Source organism: Sarcophilus harrisii, chromosome 3 (assembly GCF_902635505.1).
Source record: "Sarcophilus harrisii chromosome 3, mSarHar1.11, whole genome shotgun sequence".
Lineage (NCBI taxonomy): Eukaryota > Metazoa > Chordata > Mammalia > Dasyuromorphia > Dasyuridae > Sarcophilus > Sarcophilus harrisii.
Window position 1 is genome coordinate 165935958 of NC_045428.1, and position 21423 is coordinate 165957380.

A 21423-nucleotide genomic window follows, 5' to 3' on the forward strand; every position below is an offset into this window, starting at 1 on the left:
AAGACAAACTGCTTCACCACATTTTACCAAAAGGCAGGGCAGTGGAATCAGAAGACTTGTATTTGAATCCTACATCAGATACTGTGTGATGCTGAGCAAATCATTTAATTTCTTTATGCCTTGGTTTCTTTTCTGTTCCCTTCCTTTTAGTTCTAAACTTATGATCCATGTCAGGTTACATTTGGTAGTATATTTGTCCTAAGTTGGATTTAAATGCCAAGGAAGCCATGTGGCAAGTATTTTTTAAGGACCATTCTATTTTCCCGTTTGCCTTCTCAGATAATGGTTAATGAGAAATATTTTGTTTTGATTGTGTATTTCATCCAGGTACAATTTTAGGGAATATTGACTGTTGTCGTGACTCAATTCTAAAGGATAAAAAATACCCAAACTACCTTGCCTAGAAGTCAGTTTTATCCTCATGGTATCAGCTCCTCCATACTGCAAAGTTTTATAAATGATATAAATCATGCTAGATTTGTGGGAAAAATCCAGAGACTCCTTTGGAATATGATCTGTCTTGTTCTCTTTAGCAGATCCAACTGATAACTTTTTTAATTCCTACATGCAGATGGAAGATTTTCAGATTTATGAGAAGTATTGTCAAAATAAACCCAGATCAGAAAGTCTATGGAGGCAGTGCTCAGACTGTGTATTTTTCCAGGTATATTTCCATATGCTTCTTTGGGCTCATTCCATGTGCTGATTTAATTGGTCACTAAGATGACCATTGTATAATTCAAGATTTCTGACTTGTTCACAGGAATGCCAGAAAAAACTTGATCACAAACTCAGCTTGGATTCTTATTTGCTAAAACCTGTACAAAGAATAACCAAGTATCAGCTGTTATTAAAGGTAGGAATGATATTGGCATTTTTTTTATCAGTGGCCAATTTTTGACTTTTTTTGTTGTTGTTTGCTAAAAATTTAGTAGAATAACATAGCCAAAATAATAAAAGTCAGAATAATTTAAGCTAGTTTTACATTTTTGCCCAAATGTGACCAGCCTTTAAATGACAGTTCCACTTAACAGAGAAAGTCATAGCCACAGCTTTACTGTTTCCTGAAGAAAAAAAAACCATGTGGCTCCCTGAAACTTCCATATTAATGGTGAAGGTACCCTGCATTCTTTTTTATTATAGCTTTTTATTTACAAGATATATTCATGGGTAATTTTTCGGCAATGCCCCTTGCATAACCTTCTCTTCTAACTTTTCTGCTTCTTCCCCTCATCCCCTCCCCTAGATGGCAGGTAGACCAATACATGTTAAATATGTAAAAGTATATGTTAAATACAATATATTTATACATATCTATACGGTTATTTTGCTGCCCAAGAAAAATTAGACTTAGAAATAAAATAAAATTAATTTGAGAAGGAAATCAAAAATGCAGGCGGAAAAAAACAGAGGGAATGGAAATGCTATGTTATGATTCACACTCATTTCCCAGAGTTCTTTCACTGGGTATAGGTGGTTCTCTTCATTATTGAACAAATGGAACTGATTTGAGTACCCTGTATTCTGAAGGTCACTACTTATCAGCCATGAATACCCTTAGCAGAGATTTTCTCAGATGACCTAGCCAGTCACCTAGCAAGGCCTTGAGATGAATGGAAATTAAGCTAGGTGAATTTTGATAAGAGGAGCAAATAATGAAATACTTGGAATTTGAAACATTCTGCATATTAATGATACATCTAGAGGGGTACCTGGACATTCAAGCAGCAGCAAAAGGATATTAAGTGTTTGGTTAGGGGAGGAGGTGAGTTGCCTAAATAGGATCAGGAAGAGGCATATTGAAGACATTACTTAGTAAGTTTTTATCAAAGTTCTGGGTTTGTGGGGCAGCAAGGTGGCGCTGTGAATAGAGCACCAGCCTGAAGTCAAAAGGACCTGAGTTCAAATTTGACTTCAGACACTTAACTCTTCCTATGTGATCCTGGATAAGTCACTTAACCCCAATTGCCTCAGGGAGAAAAAATTCTGGGTTTGTTTCATGAATTTGCTATCAAATTTGCCCAATTTAAGAATTATTCAGAAATAATTTTCAAGAATTTCCAAAATGTCATTGATGAAATTTTCATTAGTGCTCCATTCTGAGGAGCTAATTAAGTAGTAGAGATACATAGATAAATATAAATATGATAAATTGAGGAGGTAGAGATCACTAGCAAGTAGGAGGATTCAGGAAATGTGGCTTCTTAGAAGAGAGCTTATTAATTGAACCTTGAATGAAACTCGGGAATCTACCAAGCAGTGGAGCCGTGTTTGTCTAGGCACAAGAAGCCCTCCTAATGATTCTAAGGGTCACTCTTTGGGAAGCACCTTAAAGGTAAAACATAGTTTGAACAATATTAATCAGAGCACAAGATATTAGCCTCTTTTTTTCCTGCAAGCATCTGGATGTATATTTCCCAAAGATATTGATATGTTTTTGGTGATGGTTGTATAATCCTAAGAACATTTATTTTTGTGTACCCTGCCCTTCAGGAAATGCTGAAATATAGTAAAAATTGTGAAGGAGCCGAAGATCTACAAGAAGCCTTGACTTCTATCCTTGGAATTCTCAAAGCTGTCAATGATTCCATGCACCTGATTGCCATCACTGGCTATGATGTAAGTGACAGTCATTTAAGTGGAAGATACTCTAATTGAAGAATTGAACCTAATCCCTGTCAAAGGGAACAGCCATTTACTTTCCTTCAATGATCTCATCAGTGTGATACTATGATATATGATAAAATTATGTATTATATGACATATATAATAATAGAAGTCTGCAGAGTTTTAAAGTGAAAAGAAGTAATACTTCCGAAGTTCTAAGTGACTGTCATATGCTAGGTGAGTTTTGGCAGCCTTAGAAACTTATTTATATATCCTATGATTCACTTACTATGTGAGAGGTATTACTGCGGATATAAAGCTGCCCTTAAAGCCAGAAAGACCTGGATTCTAGTCTTGCCTCTAATATAAACTTTCTGTATGACCTTGGAAGTCACTTAACTGCTGAAAGCTCTATGCCAGTAGTACCAAAATCAAATAGAAAGGGAAATTCCTATCAGCAACATACTAATTTAGTTTTAAAATATGATGTTATCTAGTAACTAGATGGCATGATGGATCAAATGTCAGGCCTGGAGTTAGAAAGATTCATCTTCCTTAGTATAAATCCAACCTCAATCACTTACTAGCAGTGTGTCTATGGGTAAGTCACTTAACTTTGCCTTAGTTTCCTCATCTGTAAAATGAGTTGGAGAAGGAAATGGAGTGTTTACTCCAGTATCTTTGCCAAGGAAACTTCATGAAGAGTCAGTACTGAATAGCCACAACTGAGTGACGGTGCTTTATTGTATTTTTATTTATTTTAGAAAATATTTCCCAATTATATTTTAATCTAGTAGGGGCTGCATGTTGGCAGCTCTGTTTCAGGCAGCTTTCTAAGACTATAAAGTTGCACAGAAGTTGCTAAGCCTCATCCAGGTGTTTCCTGTGAGATAAAAATCATAGGGGTCCAGACAACTCTTTTCTTGTAAAGAGAACCAAAGCCAGCCTTGTATGTAGGCTTCCCATCAACTTAAATCAGTGGCATTAATCTGTCTACTATGGCACCATCTAGCATTGAATACATTATTAAAAACCAACTCAGTTGTCATTTTGATGGAGCAATTTAGAGCCCATTCACAGGAATTACTGTTTATTGTTGTTCAGGAGTGTCTAGCTCTTCCTAATTCCATTTGAGGTTTTCTTGGCAAAAATACTGGAGTGGTTTGTCATTTCCTTTACCAGCTCATTTTATAGTTGAGGAAACTTGAGGAAACTGAGACAGTCAGAATTAAGGGACTAACCTGGGGCCATATGGCAAGTAAGTATCTGGATTCAAATTTGAACTCAAGAAGGATGAGTCTTTCTAATTCCAGACTTGGCACTCTATTCACTACCATCACATAACTGCCCTTGCTAGTAAATGTCTTTTAAAAGTAAAAATCTGGTCTTCCAGATTCCAGGTTCAGCATTTTGTTCACTCCAGAGTTTTCTATAAATTTTAAAAATATAATTTTAAAATATAATTAATTCTCTTTTTCTTTTTTAAGGGAAACTTAAATGAACTAGGCAAGCTCTTAATGCAAGGCTCATTCAGTGTTTGGACAGATCACAAAAAGGGTCATGCCAAAGTGAAAGACCTGGCCCGATTTAAGCCAATGCAGAGACATCTGTTCCTCCATGAGAAAGCGGTTTTGTTCTGTAAAAAGAGAGAAGAGAATGGAGAAGGATATGAAAAAGCCCCTTCATACAGTTACAAGCAATCCTTAAATGTAAGTAAACATTTAGACTAAAGCAATGAAATTTTAGTTTTTGACAAAAGTACTCCTCTCTCTGTCTGAAAAATTTAATCTACAAAGAAAAAAAATATGAAGAATATATCTGATTGTGTTTTATCTGAGTTCAAATCCAGTTTCAGACACCAACTAGTTCTATGTTTCCTCATCTATAAAACTGGGATTATAATAGTACCTACCTTTCAGGATTATTGTGAGGCCAAATGAGTGCTTCGCACATAGTCCTAGCACATGGTGGGTGCTTAATAAATACTTGTTTCTTGGTAACTAAAAAAATCTAGTTACCTTCAAGTCCCAAGGGTGCATAAGTAGGACTTTAAAAGATGGTGGGGACTTTTTTAAGACCTGGATGTCATCTTTGGAATATTTTTAATAAAAATTAGTTTCCTGCATGTATTTATGCCTTTTCTCTGTGTCTTGTGTTTGCCAGATGACTGCTGTTGGAATAACAGAGAATGTTAAAGGGGATGTTAAGAAATTTGAAATCTGGTATAATGCAAGGGAAGAGGTTTACATAATACAGGTAGGGGTGGCATGCCAATTACTATTTTTCAAATAAGGTTTTCATTTCCTTTGTTGTTACCGTGTTGAATTTTGTAATGTTTCCCTAGGCCTATGCACCCAAATTCAGCAAAATTAACCATGTCATTCTAATAGGAACTTGGCAGGACAAGGAAATGTGTTTGAGGTAGATGGAAAATGAAAATGTAGGCTGTAATCATTTTCCTAATGCAAGTCTGAGAAGATTCAAAGTTGTATTAATAGCTGCCAGGAAAAAAGGCCTTAAAAAGAACTAACATTTTGCCTTTTTGTAAAGTTACAAGTCTTTGAGCTAAAAGACACATTGGGGCATTTTATAAATATATATATATATATATATATATATATATATATATTTTTTTTTAAATGTTATTATTTGAACAATAGAGACATGCATGGAGGAAAAAATGAAAAATCAGCTTTAAGAAGACAAAAACCCTTGAGTTTTACTTGGGCTCCCTGTTACTCTGCAGATGAACCTGGTGAGGGGACCAGCTGACTCTATACAGTGTTTATCCTGATGTACCTTGGGCCAAATTATTCATTTGTACACACTGCAACATGAAAACAAGGGAACCACCCTTAGAAACTACATGACCATTTTTGAAAACATCTACACCTATTTTGTGACTGATTCCTGCAGTTTATTTATTCAAAATTAGGGTTTTTTAAAATCATGGAGGCTAGGGCTCCATGGTCAAAGAGTTCTGTCTCCAACTCAAAGATTCCTTCCCCACCTTCTTATTTACTCAGAATGTGACCTGCTTTGTAAACTCTTCAGGAGTACCCAACCCAGTATGCCTCTCTTTTGGCACTAAGTCATGTTCCTCATCTTTTATCCAAACCAGCAGCTCCAACGTGACTGTGCTATTATGATGGAAACCATAATCTTTCACCCCTGAGGAGAGAAAGCATAACTAATGAGCCAGGGGAGGGGTATGACAATGTAATGTAACTTTAGGTTCCTTTTAGGACCTATAATTGGGCTACAAATATAAAGAATGGATGTTCCCTTGAATTGAGCTATGGCAACAACATAGGCAGAATTGAGGAATAATAGTTACATCCAATTCTGCTTTTCCACTGACTGCCATCCTGTGTGTAGGTCCATCCCCACCCCTATTAATTACCGAAGTCCCAGAGATGAATTCAATCAATGATGAGTCAACTACATGAGCTCAGTCTAAAAGGATCATGAAGGTTTTGGGTTTCTAGATAAAGACAAATAGCAACAATGACAAAATTATTTCCTGTGTGTCCCTTCCTGATCCAAGCTGTCTAGGACTTCTGGAATTAATTGGAATAGGAATGGAAACCTATGCTTAACACCTGGAATACTCTCCCTCCTCACTTCCACATAGTAGAATGTCTTGACTCAAGTGAAACCTCCTACATGAATTCTCTTAGCCCCTAAATTACTTCAAATTTACTTTGAATATATTTTTTATTTACATGTTTCTTCACAGTAGAATGTAGGCTTTTTGAGAACAGGGATTGTTTTGTTTTCTTTTCTTTTTATCTTCAACTACCACAGTATTTGGTACATAAGTAATTAATGAATATTTGTTGAATCATTGATTTATCAAGTTTCTTGTACTACTGCCTCTCTCTTGACCAAATCTTCATTGCATAGGAGAATCCTTAAGGAGGCTGAATTCAGAGGCTTATAAAAGTAGAACTGCAGAATTTTAGTAGAGGACAGGCTCTTGACCTCAGCTTCCCCAAATGATTAATTTATCATGAGAGCAGTTTATGTAGAATATGAATACAATTAGCACTGAGACATTGTATGGAGCCCTGAGGGAGGGGAGCATGGGGTGATAAGGATTAGTTTGGAAATCAGGAACACCTGGATTCAATTCCCACCTATGACATATACTAACTGTGTGACTCTGAGAAATACAATTATTCTCTCACTTCCCAGTAACTCTTTTCAAAAACTATTAAGGAAGAGTAAAGACGCAACCTGTACTGATAGAAAGTTCCCATTTCCAAGAAATCACAGATCCAGTCTATTTTTTAAAAATAAAATCCTAATTGAATTGCTGTTTTGAGGTACAAAGTAAAGCTATTCTAGAAATTCTTAAGCTTCACTACAATTACAGAAGGAAAATTACTATTTTTTCTTCTTTTCCCCAAGAAGAAACTTGGATGAAAAGCAGTTGAATAACCTGTCCCGGGCCTATCAATTTCTAGTATTCATTTGAAAAGAACAAAAGAGATAATATCATTTCCTAAAGGAAAAAAATACTAGCTTGTGTCCTGGATTCAAACCACTAACTCATACCCACCAGTCCTATCACACTCTTCTTTTACTCTTGTGTATGGCATTCCATTCAGATGATCTAAGAAGTACTAAAGTTACATCTTTGTGCATGGAGTTGGATGAATAAAATACACATTTATTGTACAAAGGAGATTCATTACTTGTTTGCTGACTTTTCACTTTTTTGGCAGGCTCCAACTCCTGAAATTAAAGCAACCTGGGTAAATGAAATCCGGAAAGTCTTAACCAGTCAGCTGCAGGCTTGTAGAGGTAAATAGTTCTTTCTCCAGAATTCTGTGCACCCAACTGATTTCTACTTAGAGGGGAAAAAAATCTTTAAACTTCTACCTGTTTAAAAAAAAAGTCAAACTCCAAAAGTCTTTCTTATATACAAATACATCCTGCCCTGTGTTTGTCCTTTCTTACAGAGGCTAGTCAGCACCGAGCATTGGAGCAGACTCAGAGCCTGCCATTACCTACATCCTCTAACACAAGGTGGGTGGCCATAAATATAGCATGTGAAGCATGGTAGGCTTTTTGGCTCCAGAGTGTAGTCTCATTTTCTTTATCTGACAATATCCCTCTAAGCTTTCTCCTTCTCTGAGGGGGTTGAATGGCCTCTAACATTGCTTCCAACTCTAAAAACACCCCTAGTATTCTTTATATATTACACATTAGAGGGTAATGTTTATCATGTACTATTTCTACACTGACAACACCCTTTGAATCTGATCTCTTCTCTTCACACAACTATTACCTTTAATACTTCATCTCTACTACAAGATGACAGTCTCTGAATTGATCTCTCTGCTTTAAGTCTTTCCTCCTCCCCATACATCTTACACACCATTGTCAGAATGACCAATTCTAGCAAAATCTAATTACCTCTGGAGTAAAATATAAAAAGTGGCTTTTAAATCCCTATACAACCTTTTCTAATCTATCTTTCCAGTCTAATTGAACATTATTCCTGTTCCTATTTTTTTGTAATTTAGCCTTTCTCTGTTCTATACTATCAGCTCTCCTTTTCATACTTTTTGCATTGCCCATTCCCTGTTCCTAGCTTATGCTTTCTCTCTATCTCTAACTGGGTTTTTCTTGGGAAAGATACTGGGGTGGTTTGCCATTTTCTTCTTCAGCTCATTTTATCGATGAGAAAACCGAGGCAACTTGCCCAGAGTCACATAGCTTGTAAGAGTCCAAGACCAGATTTGAACTCATGTATATGAAATTCCCTAACCCCAGGCCTGGTTCTCTAATGACTAGGCTACTTGATTTTCCCAAATGTCCACACTGTTATGTTTAACTATTTTATGTTTGTGCTATGTTTATAGGGTATCCCAAAAGTTTCATTGCAGTTTTAAACCATTAAAGTTTGAGCTATTTAATTGTATCTGTTAGTTATTAAGGCTTAAAACTACACTTAAAGTTTTGGGATGCCATATATATTTTTTATGTGTTTGTTGTTTTCCTCACAAGAATGTATGATTCTTGCAAGTTAGAAGTTGTTCATTCTTTGAACTTGTATTCCTAGCATAGTGCCTACTACTATAGCTACTTATAAATACTTGTTGAATATATACATGTTGGATTGATGTTATTCTTTCAGCTTACAAAGAAAAACATCTCTTCCAATACCTTAAAAAAAGAAAAAGAAAAAACCTAGGCATCAACCTGGATTTTTGTATATATCAATCATTCATTGCCAATCTTAAAAGGATTATGTCAACATCTAAATAGCAAATGACTAATTATAGGACTGCTACACATTGTCACCTAATATTGGACTTGGAATCAAGAACACTTGAAACCAAATCCCACCTTAGATGGTCAAATCACTTAAATCTGGGTTTTAATTTCCTCACTGATAAAATACAAGATTTGGGGTTGACTTGGTGATTTCTTAAATCATCTTGAGCCAGTTCTGTGGCTCAGTGGATAGTGTTTGGGCTAGTGCCAGGCCCTATAAAGTTATCTTCCAACTAGTCTGTATTTATCTTGTAAATTCTGACCCATCTATACTGTCACCCCATAAGCTTCTTGAGGAAAAGACCATTTTTTTGTTTTTTCTTTGTATATCCAATGCCTATTAACACCATATCTGACATGTAATTGCTTAATAAATGATTATTGATTGATTAGGCTATGAAGCTGAGTTTTTTATAAATAAAATGTAATTTTTATATTCTAACTCATTTTCATTTGTTTTTTATTGCAACAAAATCATTTTTTATCACCTTGTTAGAGGCCAGTGGCTTCAATTTTTTGAAGCATATGTTGTTTTTAAACCTCCTGACTTCCCATGCTAAAAAGAGGATGCTTGTGACAGAAGCTATGCTTACTTTACAACCTTTGTATAGCCTGATCTCCTTCTTCTCTCTCTCCCTAGAATATAACACTTAACCTTAAACCAAAGCTTCAACCTTGGCAGCATTTATCCAAAAAAATAATGTTTCTTGAAAGAAGGGGGGAGACCCTACTAGCTAGTAGTATTTTTTTAATATACTTTATAAACAGAACCATTCCCTCACTCAAAGCAGGATTCAATAGGAAAATATTGCCAGGCATGTAAAATAGAGAAGAATCAAGAACCTCCATATATACCAAGTTCCTTGAGAAATTGTGAACGTGACTGTAAAATAATATTATTTAACGTTGGGTTTTTTTTTTTGCTTCATCCATTAGTCCTTCAAAAAATCAAACAAAGAATATTAAAAAATTAGAAGAAAGAAAAACTGATCCTGCAGGCTTGGAGGGATATGTCAGTTCAGCATCAGTGCCGAAGAACCCAGACAAAAGCAAAGGTGAGGCTGCATGCATGCATTTTGTGGACTCACTGGTAGACAAACCTCTACACCCAGTTACTGAATTAAATGTAACATATAAGTTAGAAAATCACTCTTTTTTATTATGAGGTAGTGTTTACAAAGATAACTCTCAGGCTTCTATTGTTCCTGGTCTACTTTTGTTAAGTCAATTAATATTGTCTTTTTCTTCCTCTCAGTAGTACTTTATTTCTCCAAATACAAGTAAATAATATTGCCTTTAACCCTATGACAGAAGCTTTTCTGAAATATGATGCTCCCCTGGAGATGGGCTCACAACCTGATTTGAATCTAGCCTTGAGAATGCTTTGAGTATAGAGAGACATCTATAACAATAAACTATAGTCCTCATTTTTCCCTGAATACATCTCTGCTGTCTCTATTACTGTGTCTAAATGCTACCTCTGAGGTATCTCTTTTTCCTTAGAGTTTTTGTGTATTCTGTGTATATTCCCCATTTTCTTTGTCTTTCTTTTCCTTTATAGATGATACAGTAACTAGTTCTACCTCAGAGGGCTCTGCACTGTCCAAAAAGCGTTTTACACTGCAGGGTTTTGCTAACCTCAAAAGTCAGAAAGGTAAACACAACTCACTTTGGACTCTTTTTCACTTGTGTCCATCATTGTGATACTGTGTCATTGTATTTGTGTGGCAAATCACTGGTGTGTTGTGTACAAATGTTACTTTGTCTTCCTTGTTCTTGAGTAGCATATGAGATGTAAAAAGAAATTTTAAGCCTAATTATCTCAGATGCCCAAAGCATATCAGCATTAAATAATAACCCACAATGTTTTTTTTAATTTTAACTTCTCTTTTGAATAAGGAAAGTTTTTCCAAAGAAGACTTGCCCAAAAATGATTGTTGTCATTGTGCTTTTTGAGACCTAACTTCCTTTTTTTTTCCCCTGTCAGATCTTTTCTTAACCTTCCCAGATCTTTTTCTGACAAATGATGAGCCTCATGTTACAGTGCAGTCACATGGCTCTGTTTACTGGGAATTCAACCCTTTTTGGGTTTTTCCTGAGCATTCTGGGAAATGTAATTCTATACATATCCTTAGGTTATAGAGAGGCAAATAGCACTAGTGTTCCATGCTTGCCTTTGCAGAAACTCGATGTCCTGCTGCTAAGGGGCAGAAGATGTCAGTAATCCTTCTACCAAGACTAGGTGTTGATATCTTCTCAGGGACAGCTAGATGTTGCAGTAAACAGAGAGCTGTGTGACCCTGGGCAAGTTACCTAACCTTACTTGTCCCAGTTTCTTCATGTATAAAAAGAGCTGGAGAAGAAAATGGCAAAGCACTCCAGTATCTTTGCCAAGAAACCCAAATGGGGTCACAACCAAAATGACTCAACAATAACAAAGTTCCTCCTGAAGAACAACAAAAAATTAGTAACAACCTAAAAATCTATTTAATCTTGCTTCCTTTTTAAAAATTTTTTATTATTAAAGTTTTTTATTTTCAAAACATATGCATAGATAATTTTCAATAATCATCTTTACAAAACCTTATGTTCCTAATTTTTCCCCTCCTTTTCCCCACCCCCCTCCCCTGGATGGCAAATAATCCAATATATGTTAAACATGTGCAATTCTTTGATACCTATTTCCACAATTATCATGCTGCATAAGAAAACTCGAATCAAAAAGGAAAAGAATGAGAAAGAAAACAAAATGTTTTGTTTTTTACTGTATCTTTTTGAAGAATTATATGGTTTCTATAAAATGTAGACTCATTTCCATGAGTTGCCTTCAGAAACTGAGTTTCATTTAACAAAATATATTAGGCACTTGTTATGTGCCAGGCACTGGGAGTACAAAATAATCCCTGCTCTGAAGGAGCTTATACTGTGCTGAAAATCAACTCCTTCCTTTATAACTAGATTACATTTACTATATTTACAATTTTCACTCTCATAACAGTTTTGCAATTACATTTGTTTCTTGGAACCATTTTCCAGATCTTTCTCAATCCATAATTTAGATGCTCAAGGGTATGAATATTTCATTGACCAAAACATATTGCAACTCCCTCTGCACCATAGTAAATCTTTTTGAGATCCAGTAGTCAAGAAAATTAATCCCCTCATGGTCAATCCCACAGAGGTAAACCTCTCCATAAACTCAATGAGGCAAAGGCACTGGCCCCTGCTTAGAAACCTTTCTTAGCTTAGTCAGACCCACCACAGTGTATGCATCATTTTCTCTCCAGCAGAACCTTTGAGAATCGAGAGAGCCCCATGCTATACAGAAGCATTAGAGCAGGATTTCAGTGGAAAGAAAAGCCACAAGAAAATCTGTATCCAACTCTAAACAAACTCAGACTACTTAATATTTCTCCCTCCTATTCTTCATTATCTTTCTTCTGTGTTTTTTTTTCCTTTGCCTGTTCATCTTCCTGCAGCTTCTCCTACCAGTCCTGACAAAAAAGCTAAGCGACATGAAGTTAAGAGTGATCCAACTCCTTTTGGTTTAAGAGGTAGAGTGTTAAACTTTTTGTACACAAAATGACAATCCACTTTCCAGTCCCACCAGAAAAGCCTTTGGGGCACTTCAGGGATGCCATCTGTATTGCTGTTGGCTATTGATTTGTGTGAACTTAACACTTTCTTCCTTGTCAGCAAAAAACTTAACATGTTTATAACCATAAAGTTATGGTTATGTCATTCAAAAAAATCATATGATAACATCAGCTCCATCAGGACCATCAGTCCTGTTATTAAGCCAAGTTTTTTCTTTAGTACTTGAGTCTAGCCGATTCCTATCCCAAAGTGAGACATTCTTAGCCTCCAGAGACTCTACAGGGTTCAGGCTGGTTCACTACCTTCGACTTACTTCCGAGTAACAAACATCCCAACTTTCCTAATCACTTAAAACAAATTGTCACAAAAACACAAGCACTAGGGAAAGAGAAAAAAGTCCATTCAAATCCTTATGTTTTCCCATGCATGCCTATTATATGTTATAAATAATAATTAATAATAATAAATTTATTAAATTAAATGTTTATTTAATAGTTTTTATTAAGTTATTTGGGAAAAATTTGTCTTTTTTATTCCAAGTATAAGGCTGGAATAGACATTAACTATAAACTTTATCACTTATGCTTTTCTAGTTAAAACTTGAACCCACTTAGAGCCCTTCACATCCAATCTGCTTCTTCCATTTGTCCCTTAAAGAGAGATTTTACAGAAATTAAAGCTGATGCATACCTATTTGGTTCTTTTATATAAAGTACTGTTCTGTCAAAAAGTTCCCTAGAATAAATACATAAATCATAGGATTTTAGTGATTTATAACTAAAACTAATCCCAGGAATATAGTCTTGTTATATTCTTCCATATTTATCACTTTCTAGGGACTTTCGAATTTCAAGCTTTACATGTTTGTTTCCTTGCCTTGTCTGTTTTAATGCAGTACCAGTTTCCAGGACCTGTTAAAGAATCTTTGTCCAGAGGACATTTGGCAGATATTTTCAAGCCCAGTAAAAGAATATGCTACAACCAGGAGCTCTGCTTTAGGCCAACCACTATTTTTATCTTTGGCAAATGCTGTCACAGTCCTATAGACTTTAGCATAAATAAGATTAGTAACAATCTCAGCATGCAGTCCCTCTTTGCCTACGGTTTTATGGATAGATCTCAGTGGAAGTGTTGGAAAGCACAACTAAGGAGGAATTGGTGGCTAGTGATAGATTTCCACTTAATATTTTGTCTTTGCATTTCACTAATTGTTTTGGTTCCAAAAGGTAGGACCCCCAAAGCATGCTAAATTACAGTAAGAGTTAACATAGAAAAACTCACAATTCCTAGTTCTTTCACAGATGCAAGCTCAGTGGTATCACTGACCAGGGCCAGGTGGTTCAGCTCATCTAACTTGGCCCCCACAGCCCAGCACAGGAAAGGTAAAGTCCAGGACTGGCCTGGCCCTGCCCTTGCTCCCCAATCTTGCTGTAATTTAGAGTGAATCCTAATCTTGGTGTGCAATGGAACTGCACTGAAAATGGCTATGGCTCTTTCTGGCTATAACTAGTCTATTTAGAATGCTTCTTGCTAAGTTAAGACACTCTGCTGACTAATGGCAAACTGAAAGGAGAGAGAGAGTAAACAGGAATGAAGCTCCTTTTTCTCCCCATCTTATCTGTTTCCTCTTTACTTGCACAAAGTGGTCTTTTGACCTCCTTTTTAAAGCCAGGCTTTTCACTGAGATTAAAAGCAATTGACATTTATGGGGTAAATTGAGCTTCAGTCAACTCTACCCCTACCATTTTTCCAAAAAATTTGTGTTTGGCTATTTTTAGTTGCTTGCATCCAGTGAAAATCAGGCTGCCCACAGTACTGGATTGTAATTTGGGAAATGCATGTTGCGTATTCTGGTTGGGTCAGAACCAGAAAAGAAATTAGAATGGCTTTGTTTCTCATTTCTGCTTATTCCTAATCATAAGCAGCATGGCCCTGTAAACACAGTATGGCTTTTACTCCCATGTGAATTAAGCTTAAATTTGTTAACCAAGAGAGTGTATTTTAAAAGGTTATTTGGACTTTTTGATGTCTATTCACATTAATATTTTCACTGTCCTAAAACAAAATTGAAGTCTCAGTAACAAAAAGGAAATATCTAGATATATCTTTATGTGTATATATATATGTGTATATATATATATATATATATACACACACACACACCTGTGTATATTGTATATTTAAAGTATATTATCTCATTTATAGAGGCAGAATAGTATGGTGTTGCAATTCTCAAACTTTTTGGTCTCAGGACCTCTTTACATATCAACAAATTATTGAAGACTTAAAGAACTTTTGTTTATTATATCTATTGCTATTTCTTGTCTTTGAAATTTAAACTGATAAATTTTTAAAATATGTATTAATTCATTGAAAAATACAGCTAAACTCAATATATAGTAACATCATTAAACTATTATTTTCCAAAAAACATTTAGTGGCTTTGTTTTACATGTTTTTGCAAATCTGGCTTAATAAAAGACAGCTATATTTAATCTATTGAATTTATTACAATATAGTGCTTTGGTTGAAACATAAGAAGAAAATCTGATCTCAGATAAGTAGTTAAAAAAGAAGAGGTATATTCTAAAAGGGCAAATAACATATTTGTCTATGGATCACACTTTAAGAACCACTGGTATAATTAATAGAAAACAACCTTGGATTTAAGAGTTTCTGGGTTCAAGTTTTGTCTCTGACACATACTGGCTATATGATTCTAGATAAGTCATTTAACCACTTACTACCCAGGATATGCTGATTTTCTTTAGTAGTTAGTAGTTGGAAACTAAATCAGTGAAATCACAGATCTGATCTAAAAAGAAACCCAACCCCAAAAAAACATAAATACTTTTTCTTCTTTTGATATTTTTAAAATTAATCTAGTGAATTAGAAAAATTGTTCTTTTTTTCCCCTAGTTCTTGATGATATGATGATTTGTAAAAGCAGGGTCCTTTTTTTTTAAGTGGTCATCTCTGATGTGAGACAGAAGTATAGTTATCCCAGGTGTTCCTGGTGAGTTCTTACTGGAGTGCTAATCCATGTTCACCAAAGCAGACTAATAGAGAAATACCTTTTGCTAGAAAAGAAATCTCCTTCCTTTCCTTGTAGAGGGCAAGTACAATTTTGAAAAGTCTCCAGATATATAGATAGTATGGCATGAAGAAGAGATCTGGAATTAATTTCTTTTCATTGTGTTTGCTTGGCAGATGGTAGCATTTGTCAACTTTTAATCCTTATTATCGTAGTATTTAATTTTACAACTAGACTTTAAATCACTTATGCTAGGTATTTCTGAAATCTAAGTAAATAGTAGAATTTGGGAAAAATATATGATATATGTGCAGCAAAAGTTTTTGCCTTTGAATTCCAAAGTTTTGCTCATAAATGCTATGTTTATTTGGATATGGTACATCTTGGATCAAATATTTAAGATTTTCGTATTATGGCTCTGACACTTTGTAGTTGCATGATCTTGGGCATATATCCCTTTACCTGCGTGTTAGTTTTTTCATCTGCAAAATAGAGATGATAATGCTTGTACTACCTATTTTCAAAGGTGGTTGTATGGAAAATACTTTATATTACTTGAAGTCCTTGGAAATATGAGCTCATATTGGTCTAACTTATTCAGGGCTCTAAAATTCTGTTTTTTGCCTCAAAGTTGGTACCTTTGGTTAAGATATTAATTTTAATTAATTTCTTACTTCTTTATCAGGTTGGACTAAAAATTCCTATTCACTTGATGCCTCTGAAGACAATGATGGCTGGTCAAGCACTGAGGAACCCCTCAATTCATCAGATGCAGAGGAAGAAGGTGGAGCAGGACCCAGGAAACTGGTGAACCTTTTAAAGCATTTTTATTCTGACTATGACATGTTACAAGTGTATCTTGCTACATTTTGAAGATATTCTTCTAAAAAATTCACTTAAACCAGATTTTTATCATCTTTATCTGATCTCCTCATTGGCAATCTGGTAATCTCACAAATGTCTAATCCTCCCTCCTGTGATTTGTGTCTAATTGCAAGTCTCCCCTCATGCTGAAAATCAGAGTTTCTCAGTTCTCTGAGGAGTATCTCTGCCAAATAATTCTTTAAACAAAACCCCTCAATTCCAGAGAGCTGCTATTTTGTAATGTGAATTACACTATTTTCTCTTATTGGGGGAGAGGGAGGATAAATTTAAATTTTCCTGAGTTTTTCTAAAGCAGGGAACATCTATACAAGCGCATGAAGTTGGTTGGAGTAAATTTGTCTAAAAACTATCATCAGATCTGTTCATGAAGATATATGTACACTTTTGTGGTTGACTGTAGTAATGCATTTGAACCAAAGAAGTCTTCAAATGTGACATTAGTGCCTCATGGCAAGAGATTATAAAAAACAACAGCTAACATTTATATAGTTCTTGCTCTGTTCCAGGCACTATAAAAAGCCCTTTATAATTATTATCTCATTTGATTATGTGATTGAAGTTCACAAATATGGGCAGATTCCATCCTCTTGCATTTCCTCATAGGGACTTCCTCACTCTCCCAAACTCCCCTTTATTCACCCCCATTCTTGGCACCTATAGAATTTACACCAAAAATTGTGGTATTGCCTTATATTGGGTTGTCATTGTTTCATGTTAAAAATCCAACCCTTACTCTACTGTCTATGAAGCCCAGAACCATGTCTGAAAGTCTGTTCTGTTTTCTATACTCTGTCACAGCGAGGTAAAACTGTTCACAACTACCTGATTGCCTCTCAGTATACACTAGTGTGTGTAGAGATAGATAGATAGATATAGATATAAATAGATATATATTTTATATATTCTATATATGTATATATAATGTATATATAAAATATATACATATATAGAATATATAAAATATATATTATAAATTGTCAACAAAACCCCACAAAACAGTGTTATTTTGCTTATATCCAAAAGAACATTCCCAATACTAGAATTTTTTGTTGTTGCTACCTTTTCTTCATTTCCTTTTTGTCCCTCTTTCCCAAACTTTAGGTTCCTGGCAAATATACAGTTGTAGCTGACCATGATGAAAAAGGAGGTCCAGAATCCCTTGCTGTGAAAAGTGGAGATATAGTAGAATTGCTACAGGAAGGAGAAGAGGGATTTTGGTAAGGGTAAAAATCATCTGAGCTTTTTAGTTTTTTTTAAGATTTATTTTTTAAATGCATGGAATAGAACCATTTGACAGACACCACCTTTCTTAGGTTTGTAAAGAACCTGACCACCAGCAAGGAAGGCTGGGTACCAGCCAGCAACCTGTTAGCATTGATTAGCAACTCAAAATCAGCTCAATCTTTGAGCAGCTCAGGTAAGACCATTGCCTATATATCCATGGCTGCCTCCTTTCCCATTCCCAAATATGCATCTATGTGTTTAAAAGCAAAATTACAATATTTGTTTATTCTCCTAATCATTTTCCCTTTTCTTTAGAATCTGGTACTGGTTCCACCTTTCTGAGCTCCTCCTCAAGCTGCAGTGAGAGTTGCAATGCTACCTTCTCGGACATCAAGGGTTAACAACCAAGGGCTTACCTATTAAAATTCCTGAAATAAGAACATCACATGCAAAATTCTGATGGCCAAATTGCAAGGGTGAAAATCATCACATACATCTGATAGTTTTGTCTTACTTGGAATTTCCTTAGCTTAGAGAAGGGAAAGTTTTTTTTAAAAAATAAAAACTAATCAGAAGATGACTCTGAGAAACTGAAAATAATTTACTGGAAAAACTCCTTTGCTGTACATGGAACAACATAAGGTGCAAAGATAAAAGGAAATGATCTGCAGTGGAACACTCCAGAAGTTTCTCATCTCTAATTTTGATTCCAGAACCCACTCCCTAATGTATAATATTCCAATTTTTACAGAAAGATACCAGTTCAATCATGCCACATTGGAAGAAATGAACAGTGGAGAATGGCCTGGTAAAAACAAGGGTTTGTACAAAGTATGACTAAGCAAACTTACTCTACTAATCATATTCTTGGTGAACATTTTTTCCCAGACATTTATGGGTTAATAGTGTCTCATTATAAATAACTAGAAATCATGTTTTGATCCAAATATTCTGCTTTTGTTTTCTTCTGAAAGAATGTGCATTTGAAGTTGGTTGCTAAAGAAATGAACAATTCATTGACCCAACAGCTTGGAGATAGGACTTTTTTATCTTCTACAACTTTTTTTTTTTTCCTGTGTATGTGGTATTTTGGCCTCTAACCAAATTCTTTACCAAGAATCACTGTGTTTGCAATGAAACAAAACACAATTTGATACCACCTTTGATACAGAACTATTTTTTGTTACTAAGGTTCACATTTAAACATATTTGTAAAATTAAATGCTATCTCACCTGTCTATAACACCAAGACAAATTCATTTGGCTAAAGCTCTTTGGTTGTTGGTGAATGAAAATGGGCTGATTTTGATTGCCAGAAGAAAATACAAACTATAAATATTCATCCTTCTTTTCTATCAAAAAAAATGTGGGGAAACTTTCCATTTTTTAATAACTTCTCTACATTCTATATCTTTTTTACTGTTTTTAAAGAAATGGTGAAGATGCAATTTATGCAGGCTATTAGCCCAAACAGTGCTTTTTCTTATAGCCTGAGATTCAGCCTTCCACTATGCAGGCTTAGACCTTAGCTGGTCTATTCCAATCCAGAACTTTCCTCTTCTTAAGAAACAAAGGTTTGGTCATCCATGTAATGTTATTTTACAGTTCTTTGAACATATCAATATAAATGCAGAGGACTTTTTTTTTTTTTTTTGCTCAAGGCAGAAAACTGAAATGTCTGTGTGTGTGTGTGTGTGTGTGTGTGTGTGTTTCAGGAAAAAAAAAATCTTGTTCTACTGATTGTTGAAACACACTGTACCTGATTGGGGCAAATATTTTTTTATGTATGTATATATGTTAATGTTTGTATATATGTATATATAAATATTGATGTAAAGGATGTATTTATAATCTCCTGCTGCTGAGAGTATGTCACTTTACAATCCATAAATACAAGTCTTCATAATTTCCTGAAACATGAGATGGATCAAGGTTTTTGTTTTTTAGTCTGCATCCCACATGCTCTATCCGAAGAAAATCACTCCACCTTTTCCATGGTCTGTGAATCTCTCCTTAGCCAGAAATCTCTTGCCTCAAGTGCGGTATTAAAAATGGAACATGGAAAGAGGCATGATGGTGTTTCTTCAGGTTTGTAAATTATTTGTAAATGCCATGTAACATAATTTACTTGTCTGTTGTTGAGATGCTTTCCTCAAGACCGACTTGCTATTTTGTGATTGCCTCATCTTAGCACTTTAAACCTCACATTTCATTCACTGTTACTTTTTTTCTACTGCTAATGTAAATGGAGTACAAAATTAGAATTCTTTATTGTATGTATTATGGTTGAATTGTATGTATTATGGATGAATAAATCTCAGCAGCTCTTTGCTGTATGCATATCCCTCATTTTATAAAGAGAATCATAGCATTTTCTAGGGTCTTCTTATTATATCAGAGTACATTTTGGGTTTTTCCCGCCACTCTTGAAGTGCATATAAATCTAATCTTAAAGAGAATTGTTCAGCTTCCTTTGCTTTTTTGTCTTAAAGTTGTTGGTCTTTAGAAGGACTCAGTCTATCATTCTGTGCGACTGGAGAGATCATTTATCTGTTATGGTCTTTTAGTTTTAGTTACCTTAAGGTGACTTCACTTTCATCCACCCCTAATGAAGAAAATGAGAGAAAAATTGAAAATTGTGAAGGGATTTTGTCATCTCATTTCTATGGAATGGGGTGTTCTGGGTCACATATGGAAGGAAACATAAAATTGCACAGTCTAACATGGTTATGTTGCTAAAGTGAAAGTATTATGCATCCTTATTACTATCTTCCTATTTACTTTACTCAACACTAACTTATTTAAGAAATACTTAGCAAGAACCTACCAAGGTAAGTATTCTGTTAAGTATTTGCAAAAAGAAAATTTTAAAATTCTTAAAACATTTCAAATAGAGACATTATATTATCCCTGTTTTCTGAAGGAAGAAACTGTGACTCAGCAAGTTTAATTTATTTTCTCAAGAGCATAATGAAGCTAGACCATAAACCTATTTCTAAATCAGGTTTCCATTTATGATGATGAAATTTATTATGATGAAAATGTAACTAGGACAGAGACTTGGAGCTGAAAACAACTCAGAGATGATCTAGTCCAACCCTCCTATATTGTGCTTATGAGGATACTAAAGCTGATAGAGAGGTTTGTGTGATTTGCCTAAAGTAACAAATCCACAAAGTTTAAGAAATGGAATTAGAATTCCGAAGTCTTTCTACCAAGCCACCTACCTCTATACAGAATATTTAATTTATTTAATCACTGAAATTACTATTGATCCAGGGATGGATGTGAGTTTCTTAATTTCGCAAGAAATCTGCATGGGAGGGAAACAAGCATAAAAAAATAAATAACATGAGTTTTTCTTTTTTTATTAAAGCTTTTTATTTTCAAAACATATGCAAGGATAATTTTTCAATATTGACTCTTGCAAAACCTTGTGTTCCAATTTTTCCTCCCTTCCTCCCACCCCCTCCCCTAAATAAAAACATGAGTTTTTCTTAAATGATAATGGATATAAAGAGAGGAAGAAGACATGAAACAAAATGGAGATGGCATTATGGAGTGTTGGAGAAAAAGTACTACAAAACTCCACTTATTAGTTATCTTGCTTTAACCTTTCTGGAATGCCATGTTCTCACCTTATTTAAATAAAGACATTGAATTAGATACCTCTAAAGTCCTTTCTGGTTAGAATAGTACAAGTCTTTATTTTTACATTTTACTTCAGATTTTCAATCTATGATTTTGTTTGGTTAACTCTCTTGCTCTATAAGGATTACGACTCCTCC

General features: G+C 34.9%; 1 protein-coding gene across 13 annotated transcripts in view; it reads left to right on the forward strand.

Moving 5' to 3' along the window:
- The window catches only part of MCF2L (MCF.2 cell line derived transforming sequence like), a 247192-nt gene extending 227221 nt beyond the window's left edge, over window positions 1-19971 (forward strand). For 7 of the 13 annotated variants that reach the window (XM_031958738.1, XM_031958735.1, XM_031958734.1 and 4 more), the window contains 15 exons: window positions 572-664; window positions 764-856; window positions 2494-2619; window positions 4095-4316; window positions 4771-4863; window positions 7338-7416; window positions 7575-7641; window positions 9832-9950; window positions 10457-10549; window positions 12375-12449; window positions 13794-13874; window positions 16212-16333; window positions 17513-17628; window positions 17725-17828; window positions 17951-19971. In XM_031958738.1, coding sequence (XP_031814598.1) covers window positions 572-664; window positions 764-856; window positions 2494-2619; window positions 4095-4316; window positions 4771-4863; window positions 7338-7416; window positions 7575-7641; window positions 9832-9950; window positions 10457-10549; window positions 12375-12449; window positions 13794-13874; window positions 16212-16333; window positions 17513-17628; window positions 17725-17828; window positions 17951-18036 — 1569 coding nt within the window. In that variant the 3' untranslated portion in view covers window positions 18037-19971. The remainder of the gene's footprint in view (window positions 1-571; window positions 665-763; window positions 857-2493; window positions 2620-4094; window positions 4317-4770; window positions 4864-7337; window positions 7417-7574; window positions 7642-9831; window positions 9951-10456; window positions 10550-12374; window positions 12450-13793; window positions 13875-16211; window positions 16334-17512; window positions 17629-17724; window positions 17829-17950) is intronic. The other 6 variants (XM_031958746.1, XM_031958737.1, XM_031958747.1 and 3 more) reach the window with 4 other exon arrangements.
- The last annotated feature ends 1452 nt before the right edge of the window (window positions 19972-21423 follow it).